Below are 24,002 nucleotides of genomic sequence, written 5' to 3'. Positions count from 1 at the left end.
GGGTTGATCCCAAGCCTTGACTCAAAGAGCTATATAACAGACTGGCCCACTGCCTTCAGAATGCGCTCAAGGTTGTCCAAATGAACGTTCCCATTTTCATCCTGCAATTGAGTCATCCGGCGAATCATTGCTGCCGCCGAGCGGGCCAAAGCACGCCTACCAGGCGCAACATGCGCTTCGAATTTCTCAATGGATGCCAAGAGGGTTGACTGCAGCGTCAAATCATGTGCTGCTTTCCAATTGTCTCCCTCGGGTGACAAGGTGTAAGGAAGACATGGTTCACAAGGTAAAACATGGCAGCCTTTGTGTTCGACATTCTGCGTTGGTGGTGGGAAGCTAACTGATTCTGGAAAACACAGGGTAACAGAACGGCGGTGAAAGTAGTGTCTGAGTTTTCTGCTTGATACTTACTAAATAAAGTCAGAGACCGTTGGTACGTGTTACGATCAAGGTATCGGGTAACCTGTTCTTATGGTAAAGTACAGTGGGTTGAAGCAACTGAGCGTCTGGCTGGGTAACTGGGGGTTCTCAATGACTGGGGGGTGAAGTTATGATCGTTCTCAAGTAAGTATTGAGGTTAACTAGAGTTTGATTGCTGCTAAGCAATCCTAGAATCGAATCTATCTACATGGTAATGAGCGTGCCTTATATAGACTATGTTCCAAGTGTGATCTCTCTTGATCTCCACAGATCACTTGAGATCACTTCCCTTGGCGTTAGTCCTGATCTCCACAGATCACTAGAGATCACTCCTGGATGGTCACGTGGTGTCACGTGACGGCTCTCTTATGTAATCCTTTTCTGCCGGTCGGTGATTTCTCTGGGCAGGTGTCGTCAGGAGGGGTGTGACCCCACCTGGCCTTCCTGGTACTGGCCCAACTTGTCTGGTCGTAACAGTACGGTGGCACGCACTGAATTCTTTATACAAAAACGGCAAGCATGCTCCCCGGGTTACTTTACAACTCTTGTGAGAACAAAAGTGTTCGAAGTCATTATGATAGCTAGATCTGAAGGCAAAGTTGAGTGTTGTGCCCGACTTATCTTTCTCAAGATAAGGCCGGAAACCAAAGGTGTCCCACAAGGTTCTCCGTTGAGTGAGAAAAAATCTTATGGATGAGTCAGCTCAACATTTCGATAGGTGACGTGTCAGAAACTACTAGTTATGAGAACACACCGCCGACAATCGAGGTGAACTGGCCGCCGAAATGTCTCTAGCTTGTAAATACCTAAGGTACCTTGCGTTTGTCGAAAGTGACTGTCTGGGCGGCATGAGCTTAGCTGAGAGTTTTGTGAGTGGAATTCAAAATGAAGTTTGCTTCATGTAATTGGCTATCAAGTACCCGAGAGGATCTAGACCTGAGAAATGTTCTGATCTAGTCTGATGGACGAATATCAGACATTTTTTCAGTGCCAACAACGCAATAAGGTTTCATCTATGTAAGCAGTGTGAGGAATATTTTTTGTGCCCTCAAGCCACCGATGGCACCTTAGCAAAAGTCTTGGCACTCTCGTCTTAACTGGACCATCCAAATCCCACCACCCGTCTTTTCAGATGAAAAATTGGATTTCACCTCGCGTGGAATGTTTTCCCCTCCGCGATTTCTGCGCCTGAAATACCCTCGACATCACATGTTTACCTAGGATGCCGCACTTGCAGCGCGATTAAGGGGACCTTGCAAATATGTCCCGACCCGAGGCAAACCGTGGCCGCCAACGCAGTTGAATTAACGATATGACTAGCACTCTGAGAACAACTCCAGCAATCTAGCTGGGCCTGTTGCTTTTTCAGCCCCGGCAAATGGCCATAAAAAGCGTCGTATGTGGGCCCCGTACCCTTCCGAACACCGATCTCACCAGCCTGCACGCTGTGTCACGGCCAGGGTAAGCATAGCACGGGAGCTATTCATTCGGCACCTATCGACGAAGATTCTACTCTGAGGAGAAGAAAGGAAACAAACAAAGTTCTTAGCTTGACACGACGTAGATGAAGGTATCACCTGTTACGGAGTGGCGTGCCTAGGCGACTGCCAACCGTGACTCCACCCCACGTGACAAGGTGCTAGGGTTCGTTGTTGTGTATTCGCTTAGGCGCGTGCACGCGATTGGCACTGCGTGCCTTTCTTCTTTCTTGAGACTTAGCTTTAGATCTTCGAATAGAATCGCCCCTATATTGCAGCCTTGTCTCTTTGGGATCGCTTTCGTGACAATTCCCAACCTAATACCCCTGTTATTTGGCTTTCCCCCGACCCACTTTGCAGTTTCTCTCTGGTTTTTTCTGGTGGTGTGTTAGTGTCCCCATAGAAGAAAGATAAGTGATTGGTGATTGTCGGCACACGTGTAAATCCTTTGGCTCACCCAAAAAGGTCCTAACTCCACAGCCCGGCCCCGTAGGGTGCTCCGTGGAGGTGAAGGCCAGGAGGAACGAGCCCGTCAAAAGACTCCCGCAGAAAAGTCAGCATTAAATTCACCCCTGATTCTTCAACCACATTGATGATGATATCGATGATCCGCAAGGATATCAAGACAAGGATTCCAAACAAGCTGCATCGTATTACAGCCTCGAACCGGTCAACCAATGTGCCTTTTTTTGGTCGTGGCCGACCAATCGCTTCCACAAAAATCAAATAGGCCTGTTTCGAAGCTGATTTCAATTTTAAATGGCGTGCGCCCGACTTCTATGTGTAGTGACCGAACGCAGTAAATACTGCCGCTGCCGATTGGAATTGGATGGGACATAGCTTGACGGAGAACCGGATGGTATTTCGTATGCAGGGGTAAGTAAATATTGCTGCCTGTCACCCTAGTGGATTAATTAGCCTACCTGTCGCTGAAAGCCGGTATGACAAACTTGGAAGCATAGCAGCCTTTTGGCCCGGCCAGATTTGGAAGTGGACAAATTAGTTTAACTCGTGTCGTTTGTTTCCATTTGGACTGTAGTAAAGAACTGTAACGAGGTGTTTGATGATGGATGCAAATCAGCCCTCCGGAAAAAGTCGCCTGTATTACTCTCAGGTAGATCACTTAATTTCAAACATAGTTCGACACTCAACTGTCATAATTCGTTTTTTAGAACCAGCGGCTCTTTCCATTCATTCTCACAAGAATCACACCAGGATTTATTTGCAACTTCACAAAAGCTAGGTAAGGGAAAGCCCAAAACGTCTCATGCTTGCTGGGTAACGCTGAACCGCTCGCCGACTGCGATAGATGAGTCAAAGTCACTTTACAGCATGGATTCTTTTATCGGCTTGGTTTGAACTGCATGCGTTTGAGCCGCAACTCATTCGTTCGCCCGTGTAGTCCGCAAAAAGAAGGCAACCGACTAGCCTTTGGAAAGCCAAAGGCAAGGTTATGCGGTATATGATTGACATATAAAGCCCGGCTATTATCATCGTCTGTTTGCGTCTCTTATTTCAGTAACGCAGACCATAAATCACCTTTTGTTTGACTTTTTCCCCCCAGAGCATTGGGGCGAGGAAATATGCCGAATGTTGTTGAGAGTGTGGGGCCGTTGGAGCCCCGATCCAACGCGCCTCGACTGCCAGCACAGTGCCAAGATTGGTGGTTGGCGTTTTGTGAAGAAGCAGCTTAATACTACCTGTCAACTCTCAATGTCTCCCTCCGTGCATCAAATTGGATAGATGAGCTGATTTTGGCCAGTGACTTGGATGGGAAGGGAGAGGGGTAGCTACCCGCATTTGGTTATTGGCGGCCACTTCGCCTAGCCAACCATTCCCGCTTGGCTTATACCGCTGCAAACCCGCCCGTGTCTCCACTTGGCATTGCTACCCTGTTAACCTTCCATCATACCATTGAACATCACTGGAGCGTGCGAACTTCGAGGGCTAGGCTGCCGGCTACTGGCCTGCCAACACAAGGCGAATTTGTGATAGTAACGGAATTCTTGACAGCACTTGACATGCTCCTACAATGCCCATGCTGGCAATATAGGGCTGCAAACGAACAGTCTTTCGGAATAATTCTTAGTATGAAATTTAGTTCTACTTTAATCACAAGTCCCTTGTTTGGCAATTTTTGTCAACCTTGCGCAAGCCAAAATCGTCTCATAGCTGAATCACACACATTGTGCCAAGCAACCATTCGTCATTTCCACTGCCAAGGGGAGTTGCGAATGACACCCCAATCACTTACTATTCCCCATTCAAAAAAGCTAACTACGCGAATTAACGTTGCAAGACCAGCCAATCGGATTCTGCGCTTTCCCCTCATCCCGCTTATGGAGGGCTCCTGAATGCCTGTCAAAGCTTCTACCTCCACAGAACTAACAACGTGATTTGGTACTCTGTCAAGATAGCCCTACATACAATCACACTTTTGAGCCACTTATCCCAGTTAGAAGGGCGTCAATCACGAGGCCCCTCTATCACCTGCGGCACGTTATCTATGCGCGGCAAAATGCGGGGTCCAGAGTCGCATGGTGATCCGTGGCGAAATAAAGCGGAGGCTGACTATCCATGGGATTGCATCATGAACCATATTCTCTCCTCGAAACGCAGGTCCTGGACTGAAGGGCAGAAACCTATGGAGCTTCAGCTTGAACGAGTCCACCGCCAGCCGGGGTAAATGGAGCGGTGCTAGGAAAGTCTACGGATGATGGGAGTGAAATATTTTTATTATATGAGCCTTTGCTAATAACAGCGATTTGTACTGTGCTCCCACTCTCGGCACTCGAAGCCTGTCATCGCATTTTGATGTGGACGGCAGTGGAAGAGGATCCATGCTAGCTCATCCTCATGTAGCTGCGGGGTAAAAGCAACGACGTACATTAGTACCATCTCACATGCAGCACATGCACCACCATTATTACTACCCATCACAATTTTAGGTTTGAAAACGAATGGGCGCACATGTTTCCGTTAATTAACATGCCCGAATTATCACCGCAAATCAGCCTGCATAAGCGCGCGTTTTTTCGATCGCAATTGGACATACGTGGTCAGGCTGAATCTTTTTTGCGTGCAAAATTGCCACTCACGTTGGCCATGGCTGAAAGTGGCTGAACCGCAGAATTTTGGTGGGTGCGGGCACCGTGAGGTGCGGGCAGGGCGGGAGGGGGAGGTAGGGACCCGGTCACACCAGTTGGCCTAGTTGGATGAATGAGGACCAGGTCGCAGGTGTTTTTGCGGTATCACGTGTTCACACCTCGATCATTCTGGCTTGTGGGTGGATCATGTGTCCCATATTTTGAGGGATTTAAATTTGGTTCGATTTATATACCACCGTCGCTACTGTAAAAGATAGTTCCTGCAATCTTGGTTATTTTCAGTTCCCTCCCTCTCCTGTCCCCGACTTGCCTCTCACAAACACGAATCTACCATCTACTACATATTCTCGACACAATGACGTCAAGCTGCCCGAACTGCCACGGGGCTGGAGGTAAAGGGGGGATAAGTTGCCCAGGTTGTGGACAACAAGGAAAATAAAAATAAACTTTGCAATCCCACTTGAGTATGTCTTGCCGCCAAGTCTTCACCCTGTGGCGTTTGCACAAACATTAACATTGAGATCAGGGTCAGCTCAGGTTCCAGCCGATACCAAGCGTCTTCTCGATCCTCTGAAGCTCCTTGAGCTTAGCTGCATCCTTCACATCCAACCGGGCCCAACCTTTGCCTTCGGACGCATTTGATGGTCCGAGCACGATGGTCATAACAGTGCCACTTTCAACTTTGAAGTTGATTTTGGGATCGAACAATGTGCTGAAGTAGGGATAATGTTAGCCTCTTCAGCTTGGTGTTATTTATGATATAGTAATGATTTTACTTACATTCCATCTGACGATGTGGTTCCTGTGTAAGAATTAATGTCGTCTCCGAAGTTCGTGAAATGAGGCGACCCCTCCTGCCCCATTCCCGGCCAACTTGCAGTATGAGAGCCGGCAAAATACCGTACGATTGTGTCTCGTGGTAGTATGTGGAAAGCCAGACACTGGTCGTCATTTGGACCTGTGTTCTGCTTTAGATAGATAGGTTTGGGGCCTGTTGAGCGCCACCATAAGCAATGCCTGATTTCGCACACCCTTGACCCGAACCAGTAGCGTAGAAAGCTTCTCAATTGCTGCGCGTTTTCCAGAATCGAAGCAAAGATATCCAGTCCCTCGGAGCTCCAGAAGTCTTTTTCTTTCAAGAGCAAACATTGGTCACGCGCAACGTTATCTTCCCAGTGAGAGAAACCCATTGTGCGAAAATCCAATATATCGGCCTCGAGCTGACTTCCTGGCTGCGGGACTATGAGGGGGATGTCTGGGACATTGAAAACTCGGTCGTGCTCAAGATCGTGTATGAAATTTACCTGCCCAAATATTGGACCCCAGCCATCTTTGGTGAATTTAACTTGGACAGGGTCTTGATTAACAATGTGTGAATATTCAGCTGCGTCTTCCACTAGAGAATCGCTACCTTTGCTGCATTGCTGGGCTGGAGCATTCATAATAGAGAAAATTTTCATCAACAATTTTCCTTGTCTCGTGGAATTAGTCGACGGGACGCGGTTTTGCGCCTGCCAGGGGTTCGGGATTGTGCATGCCATCTCAGGATGATCCGCCGACGGGACAGGAGACAGGAGATGTTGGGCGCCGTCCGGCGTAACGAAACTGGTTTGCTTCATTGTTGGGTTGGATAAGCAGTTAGATTGTGGAAGCTGCTGTAGGTTGGGGAGCGGAGGCAGGTGCGCTAGAGCTGTGTTGAGACGACAAAAAAAGTCAATGACAAATGGACGGTGTAAAGTATGTGACGTGATTCTTACCTGATCTGAAGTCGGAAGCGGCCACCCTTGAATTGAAGTTGACGGCTTCAATGGGCCCATAAGGTACACGATGCGTACAATAAAGTGCCTTTTGTACTTCTTCATTTAAGGTCTCGGGATTGACAGCCTGAAGTTTCTTGATCTTTTCACGTGGTAGAGTTGAAAAGGCTTCGAAAAGGGCAGCCGCAGTTGTATTCAAGGACGAAGATTGTGTATACGTATGGTGCGACAACGGTTTGTCGCTGGCCTCTGTATTATGTGCAGCCTCTTTCGACGATGCCTGGCCCTCTTTCTTGGTGACGATCTGCACTGGGGCAGATTGGGAAGTAGGCGTAGCTGGCGACGATGTCATTGACGACCCTACAAATTTAGGCGACATGGATGTCAAATATTGAGAGGATGCCGTCGATTGTGGGAAGGTTTCGGTACTTGCCCCATTCACCATAGACTAGCATTAGTAATTCTGTTGCGATTTAGAATTCCTGATTCAGAATTCCTTCTCACTCACAAGACACTGGTTACATCGTTATTTAGCAGTAATGTTGATTCAGGCGGCATCGAGGTAGTAAACACACTGGCCATAGTCCCGTTATGGCTTATTTCGAGGTCCACAGCAGTGGCTTCGAAAGAGGCAACTGTGGCTAACGACAGGGCTTGCTTCAAAGCTTTGGGAGCTTTGAAGGCGTGGCATGCCGGGATCACATCTGCACAGGTTTCGTCATCGCCGTGCCCGGTGTTCTTAAATTTGAAATCCGGAGCAGCGGAATCGAGGCCGTATGCGAGCTCAAGTTCACGCCGTAGACGCCTGCGCCACTTGGATGCGTCGATCGTCCAGCCCAGGCTCGCCCCGCTCTCGACAGAATCGATGAACTGTTGAAGATTTTCGACGATCTGGTAGGCGAACGCAAGGCCAAAGACTCCGCAGTCCACGCTGTTAGACTGTTGGGGGACCTTGACTTGTCTTTGGCGGACAAGTCCTTGATAACCGAGATTATTGAGATATTGTATCCATCGAGCAGAAGTATCAGACGACAGGGGGTGCGATTCTAGGGAGTTGAGAAAACAAAAAATACGATTTTGGGCCGTGTCTCCAGTGTCTGACTTATACATGACCAAGAGGTACCAGTGGTGATTCTCATAGATAGGCATCAGAACAAAGTCCGACTCCAGGGGATCCCCATACTCAGCCTTGCACGACAAGGTCGGCACAGATTGCAGGAAATGGCTGTTCAAAAAACAAAATCCATGTCGCTTGGCCAAAACATGTATGTAGGCATTTATTATAGCATCGTTGAGCCATTTGTTTTTGTCCAGTCGGTCCAAGGATAACATGGCATCCTTCAGCCAGGGGTTTGCCGCCAAGGTCGGTGAAGATGGAGTCAATTCAGTTGAGTTAATTGTGGCGTGACTATCCAGCCTGTGGGACCCCGAAGCTGCCGCTGATAGTGGGCGAAGTGGTGTAACCAATGCGGTGGTAGGATCCCCATCATTCTCTTTTTGTTTCTTCGGTGAAGACTCGTGTGAATTGGATCCAGGTCGTTTCCTAACGAGTTCAGGCTTCGTAGGCAAACAGGGAGCCACGGTGCATTTGACAGCGCCATCGACGCGGCAATTAGAGGTTGCCGTCAGGGTTTGGGTTATTTCGTGGTGGAACGAGGAAGGCGGCGATACGGAGGGCGGTAAAAATGCCGGGTTAGGATCTGTCGAAGGTGATCGTGTTGGATTGTTCGTGGCTTTAACTGTAGAGCTGAAGGCAACAGTCGCAGTATGTGACGGCTCCTGCTCAATGGCGGTGTCGTCTTCTGAACAGGCCACCTCAGGCGTTTCGACCATATTTGATTTGGCTTCATATGAAAACTTTTCCGGGGGGGATAATGAGGGCTCTGAATTACGAAACTTTGTTGTTGCGAGTGGTGATGACGGCAGCAGCCTATGTGAGATTGACGATAAATATGGTGCTGTCGCAGGAATTGCAGGATCAGAGATGACACAAGGCGACTCGGCAAATCGCGAGCATTGTTGGCAAGATGTCGAGGACGGCGATGATGGTGAAAAGGCAACTGGCAATCGTGAAGCATCATTGCAACCTATACTTTTCACTACCGTATGTGGTACTGAACTAAGTGTGGTTAGAGGCGTGCACTCGTGATGATTGTTATTTTCGCTTATGGATGATCGCGATGGCGAGATTTCCATCAAACTACTTGACGATTGTCTCGAAGTCTCGTTAGCTGTCAGACCTGGAGCGGCTGAAGACGCACTCGATGCCGGTAATGGAGTCGATGGAATGAGGGTTGAGTTATTGTCCTCGGTAGGGGAAGTATGGGTTGAACACTGGCGCAGCGACGACGGCGATTCTGTCGCGAAGTCTATGGCTTCCGGAGTCCTTGGACGGGACGATAGCGATGGTGGTCCCTGGCCGGACGGGGTCGGCGCCACATTGCTGTCGCGTGCAATATCACGTTGGGCTTGTGAAGACAGCTGGGATGCCGACCGCGGGTCAGTCGGCCTCGGGAACCCATCTTGGTCGTTGTTTCCAATAATAAGCCTCGGAGAGTCGTGGAATGTTGACGAAGACAAGGATGATGCCGCAAATTTCCGTCGAACAATCAGCCCATGCTGATCGAAGCCATAGTCCTCAGATAGTTCCTTGGTCGGTTTATTGACAAACGTAACGTCCCCCTTCAAAGCACGCTTGGCATAGGCCAAATCCTGGGGAAGAATCGGATTGCGAGAGTCGCTCACTTTTGACCGCCCGTCATTCCTTTGTATTTTGATCCGAATAGATGCATTTAAGATTTCGACCACCTTTGCCCAAGGCTGACACTCGTTGTTGTACCATGCAACAGCCCGGAGATTCTCACAGTGAGCTCTGCATTGTGATACAAAGTTGTAATGAGTGACCACCTCGTTACCCCAAGCTAGGGTAACTTTAATGATTATGTTGAGGCGTCTCAAGCCTTCTTTTGCAACTTTGTGAAACTCATTCCACTCATTGCAATCTGTCTCGGAAATATGTTTTTGGAACACGGGCGAGTACAATGCAAATAAGCACTCGATCGAACGAAAACTCTGTAGTAATTCGTCCCGTTTTATTCGGCAGAGTTTAGCTCTTTGTATTTTATTGTGCTTGTCTAGCGATGACAAGAAGTTCTGATGGCTTTGAACATGGGGTTGACTGAATAGCGGGGTAATCTGCTTAAGGCTCAGCGCATGCTTTGATGGGCTCATTTCTGTGGATGTTGTTTAAGCGACTGGTTCTAAGTTAGGATGATGGGAACTGAGCCTTGTTTGGGGCATGAATAACTAAAATACAAAAGATTACATGCTTTCTTACAATTTGCACCTCCAATGTGCTATAGAAGTATAGCAGTCAATATTTTAGCATCGAGAAACTTGCTAAATTGTGACCGTGGTACCTTCCATAGACCTAACCAGATTCCTTTTTCGGAGATCATCCGCTTCTGGCAGAAGGTGCCATATCCGCGCTTTTCCCCGCCTTAATTTCCCCGTATTGGCTTGGCATTCGCTTAGAATCTGGACGGACTGAGACTTCCTGCTTTCCCTGGCACAAGCAACACACAACCAGCCAGTACGAGCCCCATTGTAAGCCCACCCCTCGGTATGATGGATCCAGTGATAAATTGTCAACCACCCTCCAGCGCCAAGGCTACCGGATGCATGATCGTCACCCGGTGATGCAAGAACGAAACGCGATTGAAGACTGTGAATTATTCGTCATTTCTCAACACTCATGTGTCTCATACTCTCACCAGGAGATTGACTAGGATGGTTGACTGGGTAAGGAGTAGGGGTTTCATGATGGTTGATAAGAACCCCTGCACTTTATTCTTTTGGCTCCATTGGCCGGGGGAAGTCCAAAGTGATTTTGAGACCAAAACTGTTCATAGACCTCGTCTACGCGTAGGGATTCGGGGTTGAGACAATGTAACTAGTGCGATTCGCTATATCTAATTAACTGTCTTGTCTACTATCTACAAAAGAGAGTAAAATGCAATCTGGCTACAGAAGGAGGTAAAGGGGCGGTGTGGAGTTGTAGATGGCTGAAAAGTTAGGAATTCGGATCGCACGTGATATCTGCTAGTCAGCGTGCATCCACACGCTCAAGTGCGATGGCAGTGACTGTTATTCCAACAAAAACAGAATTTTGGTAGTAGCAATCACGGTTACCCCGCGATTGGCGATCGCGAGTTTTGATAAGGTAACAAGTGGCAATACCCCTGAGAGACTGCATACCCGCCTCCTGTCAACCTATACATTCTTGGAAACGGCTAGGGCGGGGAATCTTGTAAGGTGCAGACCCACAAAATACCCCATTTGAGTGCCGGAATGCTACGCCGAAGTCACCCTAAAGGCTTCGTGGAGGTAAAGGGCAATCGGAATGAGCCCGTCACAAAATGCACCGCTGACGGCCAGCATCAACTTCACCCCCGACTCTTCGTCATATCTGCTTGAACCTCCCTGCTCAAAACCAAATGGCTCAGATGCCTCGCAGACAGTGGCCTGTTGGGGGTAGGAGATTACGGCGGCGAGCCCAGGTCCTTAAAAGTATATGATGCTATGGAAGTATATTGTGTGCATAGAAGATGGGCACGGATGAAGGAGGATGATTGCAAACACTGGAACGTCTGCTCCTTGCAATGCTGTGTTGGTCCCTTATAATTTGCGCTGTCAAAGTGGGTTACAAATGCCCGCCCAATTCGCTTACTACTCTCCACTCAAAAAGTTATCTAAGCCACTGCAAGGCCAGCCAATCGGATTGCGTGCTTGCTCACCGCCGCGCCGATGGAGGGCTCCTGGCTCCTGCATCTGGCCACTGGACGGCTGTGATGAATGCCTAACAGAGAAGCTTGCACTACTCGAGTGATGACACAATTAGGGGCGCGTTTCTGTTTTTGATCGAAGCCGAAAGGTAACAAGCGGCAATACCCTGGGAGACTGCGGGCCCCCCTTTTCTCAACCTACGCTGGAATTCAGAAAGAAGGGCGAAAATCGATGCAAATATATCCCAGTTGATGCCGGAATGCTACCCAGACATCCTCTTATTAGGCTCCGTGGAGGTGAAGGCCAATAGGAACAATCTCGCCACAAAACATATCCCTCAAAAAGCCGGCAGAAGGCGAGGGTCAGTAGCTTCAACCGATTACATGCCCCGAAAACGGTAACCTGTTGGGGGTAGGGGAGACCACGGCGGCGAGCCCATGTCTCCAAGTACCCTGTAACTTAGCTTGTTAGAGGTGCCCTGGCATTGTATCGTCTTTTATGATTCGTGCTTTCCCGGTATATATCCTGGAATCTTATCTCAGAGGCCTCACAGTGCAGGCAGCGAAGAATCAACCGAATATCCAGCGGACGATGAGTATCAATATGGCTCTGACTGGTGCTAAATTCTATTGCTTTCTCTAATGCAAACTCCATGAATGACCGCGTTTATAGCATCTAAGATACTCGGTTAATAGGCGATGTATATCTACTGCCTACATTTTATGTTTTACAATAACTTTAGTCAATTGATAATGACCAAACCATACCTGCCAATCGCTCAGGAACTCTTCTTGTCGTTGTAACAAAATTAAAAATGTAAGGCTATGAGGGAAAGCTCCTTAATTGGTCGAAGATCAGCCTGAGTAACTAACGAATCTCTCTTTATGACGCGGCATAACGACTGGCCCTAGGTCCTCCAAGCCAAGAAGCGGAGCAAAATAAGAGTCAGAGATCACCAACATCACCCCTAGCTCATTACATGAAGTAGTCCTTTTTTTCTCGCAAATGACCCGCTTCAACTGCGACGTGATGGTTGTGCATTTCTGATAAAGACTGACGAATGGTGGGCTACGTGATATGTGGGATGGGGACGAGGTCGCGTCGCTGCCAGCGGCTAGAGACAAGTGTAATTTGCATCAGTATAACCCAGCAAGCACTCCCTCTTGGCCCTAGATAAGGGTTGCTTTACACTCCCTTTAACGCAAACCTACCACACCCCCCTTTTGCATTGTCTGATCACGGACAACTGATAGGTATGTGACTATCGTCTTTTTTCACTATAGCGTGCTGCGGCGCGTCAAACCATACTAAGTGCGGGGAGCAAGCGTACAATCCGATTGGCTGGTCTTGCATAGTTAGTTGGCGTAGTTAGCGATTTTGTCCGGGGAATAGTGAGTGAGTGGGTGGCCATTCGTAACCCCACTTTCGCAGCGCAAATCATGAAGGGATCAACACAGCATTGCAAGAAGCAGGCCAGCTGGTTGAGCTGCGTTTGTGCGACGTAACCAAAGAAATTCAGAACCTAGTCGGGTCTCTTTGTCAATGTCGACTCAACTTGCCCAATTTCACGTAGTTACTAATTGGCATATTGCTACCAGGGATATGAATCCGCGCGCCCAATCGAGCCGACCAATCCAATCACCCACATCAATCTACCCGCCCTATCTAGGTTTTCTTCTCCAAATCTATCATTCTCAATAGGTTTTCCACATCGTCCACCTCATCTGGTAGCGCAATAGATGGACCAGGTCGTCTGTAGAATGGTCTCTCAAACTCGAGTGGAAAGAATCCGCTGTATTCCCAGTCAATAATGGCCATGATTTTCAAGCTCGAGGGGTCCACAATAACGTTGTTCGCCGACAGATCATTATGGCAGAACACAAGGCTGGATTCCTTTCGGTGCTTCATGTACCATGGCCCGTCGCAGTTTTTCATAATACGGTAGGGAGGTAACACCTATGTAAGCAAATTAGACGCCTGTTATTTGTGAGCTGGGAACTGGGAAATACTTACCAAGCCCTCCGGCCCACCCCATTGTGACGACGTTAATTTTTTCAGAGTTTTCAAATGTTTTTCGAGCTCGTGGACGACAACCTTTTGCTGTTCCGCGGTGAGGTTATTCATCCCGACTCCATTAACATACTCCGTGATGAGGTAGGCGACCCCGTCATCCTCGAAAGTAGCGTATAGCTTAGGCAACGGAATATCGGTTTTCTCCGATAAATACTTCAGACACGCCCCTTCGTTCAGCACCCGCTCCTTGTTAAGTCTTGGGACATGTGTGTGACCATCATGAGTCTGCCATTCTGATTCCCGCAGGCTTCGCTTAACCCAGGTGTTGTCACAACGGTAATATTTTCTCTCGTGGGTGATAGCGATGCAGTCTTTCTCACGGTTGGCGTTCAGCTCAGAATTAGTAGACCCCATATTGAAAATGGTTATTGAGGGATGAGAACATGATGAAGCCAGGTAACGTTAAAACCAGCGGCAGACAGTGGTAATTTATGGATTGACTGCAAATTTGGATAGCGACCCGATTCTCTGTGCGCACTCTGATTTCTCGCCCTACATCCTAGCCCCGCAAAGCCCGGGTGCGGGGGGGTGTGCTCCAAGTCCTAGCAAGTAATACGCGTCATGGCAGCACCAAGCAGCATTGTATGCTTCCATCCTGCAAGATTGTACTCCTTGCAAATATGTCCATTCCCATTGGCTCAACTATTTGCTTCAACGAACCTAGATAAATTTGTGCCCAAGCTCCCCCTCCACGAAAAGTAAGGTGCTAGATAAATACTACGTATTGCACTACGTACCCTCGCTGTGTTACACAGCATTCGCGACCCAACGCTTCTGGGTGTGATAATGGCGCCCAAACTCTCCCTTTTCTTTGGGAAAATTAAAAGCCAAAGAACCAAAAACCCGCATGGAGCAAGGAAAATACTATTGGCATTAACTGCGCGGGATTTACGGAAAAGATCCTTATTTTCCCCAAACACACCAATAAGCAGGGAGTACGTTCTCTGCGCAATAACAATGGAAAATTGCAAACGGGTCGTATCCGGTAATCCATTTAACTTCTTCGGGAAATAAACCATAGGCACCTTAAAAAAAAGCCATTGCTGACTACCAATACAAAATTTTGGCTGCGATGCAACGCAAAAATCCACTAACAGCGCCGGAAAAAGGCAATATAAAAAAATTGGACTTGGCCATAATTGCGACAACTTATCAAATATAAAAAACAGCTGCAATCGCCATGCAAAAATCATCGCTGCGCCCTAATATTGCGGTGGACCGCCCTTTACGACCTGGTGAAGGGCTTCGAACTCCTTAACAATCTACTTTATAGACATTGCCGGACCGCCACTTCCGAATGTTTAATTTTTTTTAAAACATTTACACGACGTGCCGGTAAACGCACGCAGCCCGAATATAATGGGTGGCTCCGCCATTGCGACTAAATAATATCCGGCCTTTTTCACACCTTTATTATTGTATATATCGCCCAGCGGTTTAATGCTTAATCACTACGTTACAGGGTTGCTGGGCGCGCTTATCAGTTATCAAGGCAGCTCGGAGTTTGTGAATTTGCCTGGAGGTTTTGATGCGTATCCATATACAGAAGATATAATCCATAGATTATCCTTCTCTTGATCAAAACAGCCCGCTTAGCGTCGTCTAGCACACACACAGCTGGTTCCCGTCCTTCCCAACTATCAAATCCTCATCGCACCGCCACAGTTTCAGGCCTTTTTGGGTCAATTGACTGATCGTAACTGAAGGAGACTGATCACAACTGAACCCAGCCTGATCGCAGCCTGAATGTGTGGGTCAATAGCAGTGTGGGCCCTTGGGGGCCAGAGAGGGCAATTTTTGTGTAATTCAACAGCCGATCAACTTCTGTATGGATATATTTGCATTTTTAGTGATATATCGTACCGTATCGGCGCTATTTAAAAGGCGTTTCTTTTTTTCTTTCTTTTTTGCCCAACAGAGGCATAACAATATGACCATTGATGGGATGAACATGCCATTCGGTCGGGCGGAGGCTGCGCTTGATCCAGACATGTCAGCAATGAAGTATCTGCACTCCGTAATGATGGACTCGCAATATTTATCGCGCCGTTCTTCCGGCATCCAATAGGTTACAGGAGGCATTGTGCTTGGCTGCCGTCTGCATAGGTGTGTGTGGACATGACTTTGAATGTAAGGATTTTGTGTGTGAGGATTGTAGCTAAGGTATTTATTATTACGCTGAGACTTCCGTGGTTTATGCCTTATTGGACTAGGAACATGCGGGATTAACGACAATGTGATACCGCAGCTGCACGGGGGCATGTATATGTTACCGCTGCCGACCCAATGGCGACGTTGTAGACCATTGTGACATTTCTGAGACCAGCAAACAGATGCTGGTCCGCTGTGCATTAATAACCGGGAACCTGGCCAAGTATGTTACATTGCTGCTCTGGCAGAATCCGGGCTGGTAACACTCGTNTCCAAGTCCTAGCAAGTAATCCCAGTCAATGGCTTTGGGTCAGGTCATATTTTAGCACACGTCATGGCAGCACCAAGCAGCATTGTATGCTTCCATCCTGCAAGATTGTACTCCTTGCAAATATGTCCATTCTCATTGGCTCAACTATTTGCTCGAACGAACCTAGATAAATTTGTGCCCAAGTTCCCCCTCCACGAAAAGTAAGGTGCCAGATAAATACTACTTATTGCACTAGCCACCTACGGTAGCATATTGCATTTATGACACATTCCTTTTCTTGGTGTGGAAGCCATGTCCGCATCTACATTCCATGTAAGCGAAAGAAAGCGTCGCACCAAGAATAATACTTCTCAAGGCCCCAATCAGGACTTTCCCAAGACGTTGGTAGCAATTTGGAGCCCTGAAGCCACGTAGTATAAAACCCCATCTTTATCCTTCGTTTTTCTATTCGGTTTGAAGCCTCAAATCTTACCAACAAAGTGGCTGCCCAAAGCTCATTTTCCCTACTGTCATTGAGCTGTCACTTCCAAACTGACTAACTATCAAAACTCTGCTCTGCTTTCACCACCCCTTCGCAAGCTATCACGATGCCCTCGGAAGTTGTCAAATGCCAGAAGTGCGGCAACAACATTCCAAGCACTCAGACGTGTCCTTTCTGCAAATAGAAAGCTGATGAAAATGTTTGCTCCCACCATGGTATGATTAGTTCTCTTGAGTGCAATTTGGCGGTGGCTGACGACGCAATTCTTCTCTCCGACAGTGCCAGCTTGACAAATTATTTCCTATAGTAGGGAGCTTTGATGTTGCAGTGTTGAGGAAATTTCTGTCGGAGATCTAAGCATCCCCGCTATAGGATAGAGCGGAGGCTGCAGCGGCAAATGGAAGGGTGAGGGGGAAATGGCGCGGGACCCAAGAGGATTTCGGGTGACAATATGAACATGTTTAATTTCAACGTTGCCCTTTATTAGAGGGGCGCCCATCACTGATCGCCCCGCGAAAGAATATTCTCCGTGGAGTAGCTCCACACCCAGGATACATAAGTTTGGTGGGAATTCCTGTTCGCGGGCGGGCGGTGCAGGATTTTTGGGGTATTACGGGCACACCCCTTTCAATTTCTTTCACGGAGAGTCGGCAGTCCCCGTAGTACCCACTATGCCCTAGTCACAGTTTTTGCAGAGCTCTATACTCACTGTACGCACGTGTACCCTGTCTAGCGCTGAACATGGAGCTGCAATCAACGCTGGCCTGATCTTGGTATATACCTGATAATCTGGGTGGGATAGAGTGCATGATAAGTTGTGTGATACAGAGACTGATGGCAATAAGTTATGACCATGGGTGCCGCCGGCTCCTGCCTCTCGTCAGCTCATGTTATTTATGATTCCTGGTATTTTTCCATTCCCCACAGTATCGCTAATGACGACAAAAAAGGAAATAGCGTCGGTTCGGATATTGTTTGCTCTTCTATGATTCTAAGTCGGAATTATGGGGATTGAGCTTCAGTTGTTGTTTTTTGGGGCATGGAATAACTGAAATACAATGGGTTCAAGATTACATGCTCGCTTCCAGCTTGCACCTTTACTATGCTAGAAGTATAGCAGTCGATATTGTAGCACCGAGAGACTCCTTTTTCGGAGATCACCCGCTTCTGGCAAAGGACGCATTTGCTGTTAGATTTTAAGGGGGGCCCATCAGGGGGTGGCCAACGTTAATGCTGCTTTTTTGTGGTTCTGCTTTCCCTTAGCTTGACTTTTATCAACCCTTTATTTGAAGCCCGCTACTTTTATTAGCACAGAACGCTCAAATGTGCCAGGGAGAAAAAAACCACACAAAATTAGAGACGGCTTTGTTTGCTATTTGCATAGTCCGTAATGCTTACATCGTGAGGTTCGAAGAAGCAATAGGCGACGGTATCCGGAACGCGCCTTTTCCTGGAATGCTCCAGTTTTATACTAGACCTCCCTTTCCAAGCCGCTCTTTTACAGCTGCAGCCATTTTCAGGCTTCCAACAAGTTTAGCCAGACTCAAGCTCTCCCATTCGCAACTTTTTGACGCAGGCCACTTTCCCAGCCCCATAAAATACAACGGAAGCTTTTGCTCGAAGGTAGGAAGCCATAGGTCTTGATACATGTCCAGAAATATCTCCAGGTAGCTAATCAACATCAACCCAATTGTGAGTGAGGAGGTGTTGAACACAAATCAGCAGAAGAGGCGGCTGTGGCTCCCATCTGGCCATCATTGTGCACTATCATAGTACTTGTCCTGTCTATCATTGGAATATTATATTGCTGCAACCTCAAGGAGATGGATACCGAGGGCAACTGCTAAATGGGCTCGACTTCTTTTGGCGGTGAGGGTGACAGGCGCTCCATAATCTCCAAAATCCTGGTTTTGACATTTTGGCTTTGCCCACAAAGTAACTCGCCAGCACCATCCTTTTCCAGACCTTCAAGCACAGAAGCACGCATGCAGAAATCGTAGCGTTTAATAGCTTGAACAAAGTCGTCATGCAGCCTCTGGTGATGTTCCTTTCCCTCGGCGTCAATGCGATAGACGTCATGATAGTACTTGATAAGAGTCTCTATCGTGTTCAAAGTCAGCTTGAATACGACCTCGTTGCATGGGATATCGACAAGAACAATGTTCGCCTCGATATCGACAAGCTGGTAGTAAAACCCGCGATCAACTTCGGATTTCGGGGTTTTGCGCATCAGGGATGCCAGGAGCCAGATCGCCTTTGGCGATGATAAAGCTTTACCAAGGCACATTTGATGCTCAGAAACGCTATCGAGCGGTTCATTGGTTTCGATACGCCTCAATATTTCCGTGAGCCACGGCTCAACTTTGGACCCGAGAATGACAGTAAGAAGAAGGCTGTGGCTTTTGCGCCGCAGCAGATTGAAGCAGAGAAAGAACAGCAAAATCAGGCAAGCCGTTGCGCTCAACGTTCTTCCGCAGCGCCGGTTGGATAATGCCCAGTAGCGACTGATATTTCTCCCTCAATAACTCAAGCTGGTGCGACATCTCTGTGACACGTAGCTTGCTACATGTCAACTCCTTCCCCATGTCGACTAACTGCTTGTGCTTCTGTTCCCGCGACTTCTTCGCCGCCTCCCTGTTCCGCATCCGTCTCAGATGCGCTACCGAACTCTCCATCATGCACTGGGCTCCACGCGTGACGGGTTCCTGCACTTCCTTTTCGTTGTCGTTGCTGCTCGCACCACCGTCGCCAGTGATGTTGGCTGTTGCGGTGTGGCAATCAAAGGAAGCGCCTGCTCCGGGTCGAGAGTCTTCAACTTGGCGCAGCTGGCGAAGAGTGACCGCGCGCCCTGGGATGTGACGTTCCCCTGAGAAGCAGTAAGGCTTGGGGGGACATAACCACCTGCCGCTCCCAGTCCTTTGTGGCCGGCGAGCATGCGCGGGGATATGGCTATCTACTCTCGTGAGGGCTAATGATGAAAATGTTCCTGTTGGTGACGATGAGCGATTGTCGTTCAGTCTGTCCAGGGATCTCTGGGCAAGCCTAGATGGGAGGTGGGAATCCACACTGACAGCTGGTTTTGTGGTCGCAGCTGCCGCTGTAGATGCTGTCCTTCGCGGATCAGTGTACTCCGCATCGATCTCCTCGTCAAGCGTGTTAAGTATATATCCAAGGTTGGTCGCCTTCATGGTGAAAGTATCAGAATAGGAAGAGCTTCGCCGAACGAGTTTTACTGGCCTATAATTCTGGTTTTGGCTGCGTAGCCCTTTCTGAAAACTCTAAAAGATGCTGTCGATTGAAAGCGTTCGTTGAGGAAGCTTGCAAGCATGAAAAGTATTGCGGTATTAAAGCATACCACCAAGACCTTTATATGCGATACCATCCCACATCCCACCCCCTGTAACGCAGTGTTAATAACAGTTTTATCTCCAATGGCTCTCCGGAGGTTCAAGCTATGGCGGATATTTATACAGCCATCACCAATACACGACAAGCACTTAAAGTTGTCAGCAATCTTGTTCATAGCCCACTTTAATGCGCTTTCATCCATACGGCCTTGTGTCGATGGCAATTGATTGAATTGCCAAACTTCCTTATTTTCCTCATTCACTTCTGCCCTCACCCATAATGTCCCTCTCTCGTGCTCAAGTTAAAAGCGCCGGCAGCCGTTTGAAGACTTTCAGACCAAAGGCATTAGAGATCGCTAATGAGATTGAAACGAGCTTGATTCCGAGAATTCTTCATCTGCATACGGAACTACCATCCGGTTCTTCCTGAAGGTATGCTTAGTGTCACGCGCGGCAGTAGGTCTTAATCTGCAGGATTTTATTGGTTTCATTTGGTTTACTGCGGATGGAAATCGAATGTGCGCTCCCTGAAACCATGACTGGATATTAACCAGGCTTATTCGGTGTGGAGGATGGAAGCTGCGCTTCAAATTGAGTCACCGTCCTGGAGGAGCTGCAATGTCTGGGAACCTCGCTTACAAATTGCAGGGATAGTTTAAGGACCCGGGCTCGCCGCCGTAATCTCCTGCCCCCAACAGGCCACTTTCTGCCAGGCATCTGAGCCATTTGCGTATGTGGTCAAAAATAAAATCGGTTGAAGTTATTGACCCTCGGTTTCAAGCAGGTATGACGAAGAGTCGGGGGTGAAGTTTAATGCTGGCCGTTAGGGGTACGTTTTGTGACGGGCTCGTTCCTGTTGGCCTTTACCTCCACAAAGCCTTTAGGATGACTTCGGGTAGCATTCCGGCACTCAACTGGGATACCTTTTGCGTCGATCTGCACTTTGCAAGATTTCTCTTTCTAGCTGCTTGTCAGGGATGTATAGTTTGAGAAGGCGGGCATGCAGTCTCTCAGGGACGAAAATACCTTTCAAAGCAATCAACCATGGCAAACAAAGGCAACCACTAACGACCTAATTTGGCCTGAGAGCTGCCAGGACCTCGGTCTTGGCTCTCGCAGCTGATTGTGTTCAAGCAATTCCAGGGAGATACCGAAAGTTTTCCTGAGTGTTTGTCCTGGCTTCGCCACAACGTTAGGTCTTCTCAAATTGCAAGATGGTGTCAAAGGCCGGCCGACTTTGCATTGGGAACGTTGATTGTGGGTCTAGGCGAAGGCCTAATCGCTTACAGGTTCGCAGCTCCAATGTTCCTCGCAAGTATCGCAGTCAAAATTTCAGCAACGAAACCCTTGCTAAATTTTGACCGTGGTACTTTTCTGGTACATGAGCCCAGTGCCGATGCTGCTCAATTTCATTCTTGGGACTCTAGCCCTGGAAGTAAGGAACTTCAAGTAAGTCCCCTAAGGATTTGTACGTTAAATATGTAAAAGGTGGTCTCTGCAACGTCGTCAGCAATCCAAGTACGTACAGTGCCCCCTGAGAGACTGAGCGCCCTCCTTTTGTCAACCTCTAATGCATTCGCAGAGCAGGGCAAAGAGCCTTGCAAGTGTAAGCTGGGGACCATCGGTGACAGAATCGTCGACGGCCTAAAACGGAGGCTGATTTAGGTGGCAAACCTGGTGCAAATATTGTCCTTTCTGGATGAGCCCCAGCACGGAGCATTTCTTGGACTCTGGTCCCCTAAAAGAGCAGCCACCACCAACAGTGCAACTTGGATTTGTGATGGGTCAAGGCCCTAGATAGCTCGTCACCCGCTTCACGCGCAAGCGACCCACCCGGACAGGGGCAGGATAACGACCAAGTAGCTCAAGGAATGTGTGACAGGGAAAACACAAGCAAATCTCCTTTGCCTCGCATCTGGAATTCTCGGTTTCACCGGCAATATTGATAGCGTCGCAAAATCCAAAGTCTTGGTCCACTACTATCCTTGATATGTTGGTGGGCATGTACATTAGGTAATATTGGCAGGAAGCAGGCACACCGATTCGCGAGTTTGCCAATTACGAGGCATAATTACAAGGTTACTGCGTGACAGGGCGCAAAGAGCAACTGTGTTGCTTGTGCTGGGGGCAAGTGGTTCTTTCGCCCACCGATCACCTAAACCGATCGTTTCCAGTAACATCATATTCTTGAAAAAAACAGCGACTTAGCACTAGCAGGGAAAAACGAAAGAGGATATAAATACTACTGGTAGAGGGTGACTTTGTCTCGATATGCTCTTCCCTTGTGATCTGGTTTTTTACATGTAACCACCCAATTTACTCGTTACATACAGGGATTAGAATTTAAACCTACTCTCACAAATAGAACATCTTATTTTTCACAAGCACCAATGGACGCTAAGTAATAGCACCAACACATTGCAGATGCGGCCACGCTCTAGGTCGATGCATGGTCTGCTTGGATGAGGCATAGATATATCGAGCATCACACAGGAATCGATTCCTATTGGTACCGAACAAGGGGTAGACGCGCCTTTGCTACACCGTAACACCAATGGATGCCTTTATATGAGTGTTCGTCGAATTTCCGCTCCAAGGAACCGGCGAGTACATGATACGCCTAAAGATCTCCCTGCAGCAACTCAGAAATGAACTATGCGGCTGTATTGCTGGTCCAGGTTCACATTTTTGCGCCGCTTTCCAATTCGTAAAGTAGCTGGTGGAGGTCTTTAGTGGATTGAATATGAAATGCACACCAGAAAGCTTCCACCAGATACTTCGGAAGAGGCGCCGCCCCACTTAACTACCCTGGCTAAATGCAACAAGGATAGCCTTTCGACCCCTTGCCAACCGAAGAAAAGATGGTAAGGCCAACACACATGACATGGCCGTCTACTTATTACGGGCCGAAACGTTACCGTCGGCGCGGATGTATCCCTCGGCACAAGCCGATAGTAATTTTAGTGCTGAAGCCCTTCCCCTCACATATCGGAGAACCATTCTCGCTTCGGCTTGTGGGTGACAATACGGGATGGATGTCGTTACATGAGAGTAAATCGGCCGGTAGGAATATGCCCGGTAGCGTCTTGGGAGGTTAGTCAAGCTTATAGGATAGGGATTATTCTTGTGACCGGCAGGCGACCACATGCCAAGACAGGCTTTTCGCTTAAGCTGGGCAGGCAATCTTTTGACAATCTTACCAAGCCAGTATTAGTCTGTCCTAAGTCTCTTGATTGCTGTAACCTCGTCACGCCGCTATTCTAATTGAGGCCTTCGTCCAAAATAGTTACCACCTGCATCTCAACCGCTGTCAGCCAGATCCCGGATTTGATATGACAGAGGCGATTGAAGACTCCACCATCCATTTTTGGAACCAGGTAAATAAAACACAAAAGTAACCCCACCGAGGTTTAATTACGTATAATCATGTAATAGTATGTCAGCTCAGTTGTGTTGCTGGAGCTAGCTTGTCCCATGTTTCTCGGTGACGGACTGATGCCGTCTTGGGAGAAAAAAACTCAGCATGATCACAGGAGGCCTCCCGGATGAAAGGATATGCCAGGTGAATAGGGTAAGACAATGTCACTTGGCAAAATCCTCCTGCGTCCGCAGCTGCACTGGGAGGCCTTTGTGGTAAGTTGTGCCTGTTTCAAAGATGTAGACCGGGGAACCACCAATAAGAAATACGCCAAAATACCTGGAAATCTCGTTTACAAGCTAGGATACGGGTCGCCGCCGTAATCTCCCCATTACTGTTTACCGTTTTCGGGGCATATGGTTGGTTGGAGCTACCGACCCTCGACCTCGAGCAGGGAGGTTCAAAAGTAGGACGGAAATTCGGGGGTGAGGTTTAATGCTGGATTTTTGAGGGGTGCGTTTTGTGACGGGCTCGTTCTTATTAGCCTTTACCTCCACGGATAACATGTGGTAGCATTCCGGCAGTCAACAAGGATACATCTGTGCCGATTCGCACCCTGCAACACTCTTCGCCCCAGCTGCTTCATCATAATCAAACCTGGCCTAACATGCAACGAATTTCTTTGGTAAAAAGCTATGACAAATTTTAGCCCACCGCAGTACTTTCAAAGAAACCCAACCTTTGCACAGCCGCATTGGTGAATCATGGCAAGTA

General features: G+C 48.1%; 4 protein-coding genes across 4 annotated transcripts; 1 reads left to right on the top strand and 3 right to left on the bottom strand.

Annotated features, from left to right (window-relative positions):
• Positions 1-5,533: 5,533 nt before the first annotated feature.
• PgNI_12528 (uncharacterized protein) lies at positions 5,534-9,993 on the bottom strand (the record flags this gene model as incomplete). Its single annotated transcript, XM_031132475.1, has 4 exons — positions 5,534-5,717; positions 5,786-6,695; positions 6,763-7,190; positions 7,271-9,993. The coding sequence occupies 4 exons, from the start codon at positions 9,991-9,993 to the stop codon at positions 5,534-5,536; spliced, it is 4,245 nt and encodes a 1,414-aa protein (XP_030976001.1).
• A 3,002-nt stretch (positions 9,994-12,995) lies between these two features.
• PgNI_12527 (uncharacterized protein) lies at positions 12,996-15,702 on the bottom strand (the record flags this gene model as incomplete). The annotated part of the gene is made up of 3 exons (XM_031132474.1): positions 12,996-13,503; positions 13,561-13,953; positions 15,484-15,702. The coding sequence occupies 3 exons, from the start codon at positions 15,700-15,702 to the stop codon at positions 13,213-13,215; spliced, it is 903 nt and encodes a 300-aa protein (XP_030976010.1). The 3' UTR covers positions 12,996-13,212.
• A 2,664-nt stretch (positions 15,703-18,366) lies between these two features.
• PgNI_12526 (uncharacterized protein) lies at positions 18,367-19,711 on the bottom strand (the record flags this gene model as incomplete). Its single annotated transcript, XM_031132473.1, is given in 2 exon segments — positions 18,367-18,884; positions 18,904-19,711. The coding sequence occupies 2 exon segments, from the start codon at positions 19,709-19,711 to the stop codon at positions 18,367-18,369; spliced, it is 1,326 nt and encodes a 441-aa protein (XP_030976011.1).
• A 3,445-nt stretch (positions 19,712-23,156) lies between these two features.
• Positions 23,157-23,419, top strand: PgNI_12525 (uncharacterized protein; the record flags this gene model as incomplete). Its single annotated transcript, XM_031132472.1, has 2 exons — positions 23,157-23,247; positions 23,306-23,419. The coding sequence occupies exons 1-2, from the start codon at positions 23,203-23,205 to the stop codon at positions 23,417-23,419; spliced, it is 159 nt and encodes a 52-aa protein (XP_030976012.1). The 5' UTR covers positions 23,157-23,202.
• Positions 23,420-24,002: the final 583 nt, after the last annotated feature.

The sequence above is a fragment of the Pyricularia grisea genome (genome assembly GCF_004355905.1).
Source record: "Pyricularia grisea strain NI907 chromosome Unknown Pyricularia_grisea_NI907_Scaffold_13, whole genome shotgun sequence".
Lineage (NCBI taxonomy): Eukaryota > Fungi > Ascomycota > Sordariomycetes > Magnaporthales > Pyriculariaceae > Pyricularia > Pyricularia grisea.
Note: the sequence above shows the minus strand (reverse complement) of the source record. Positions and strands in the feature narration are given on the sequence as shown.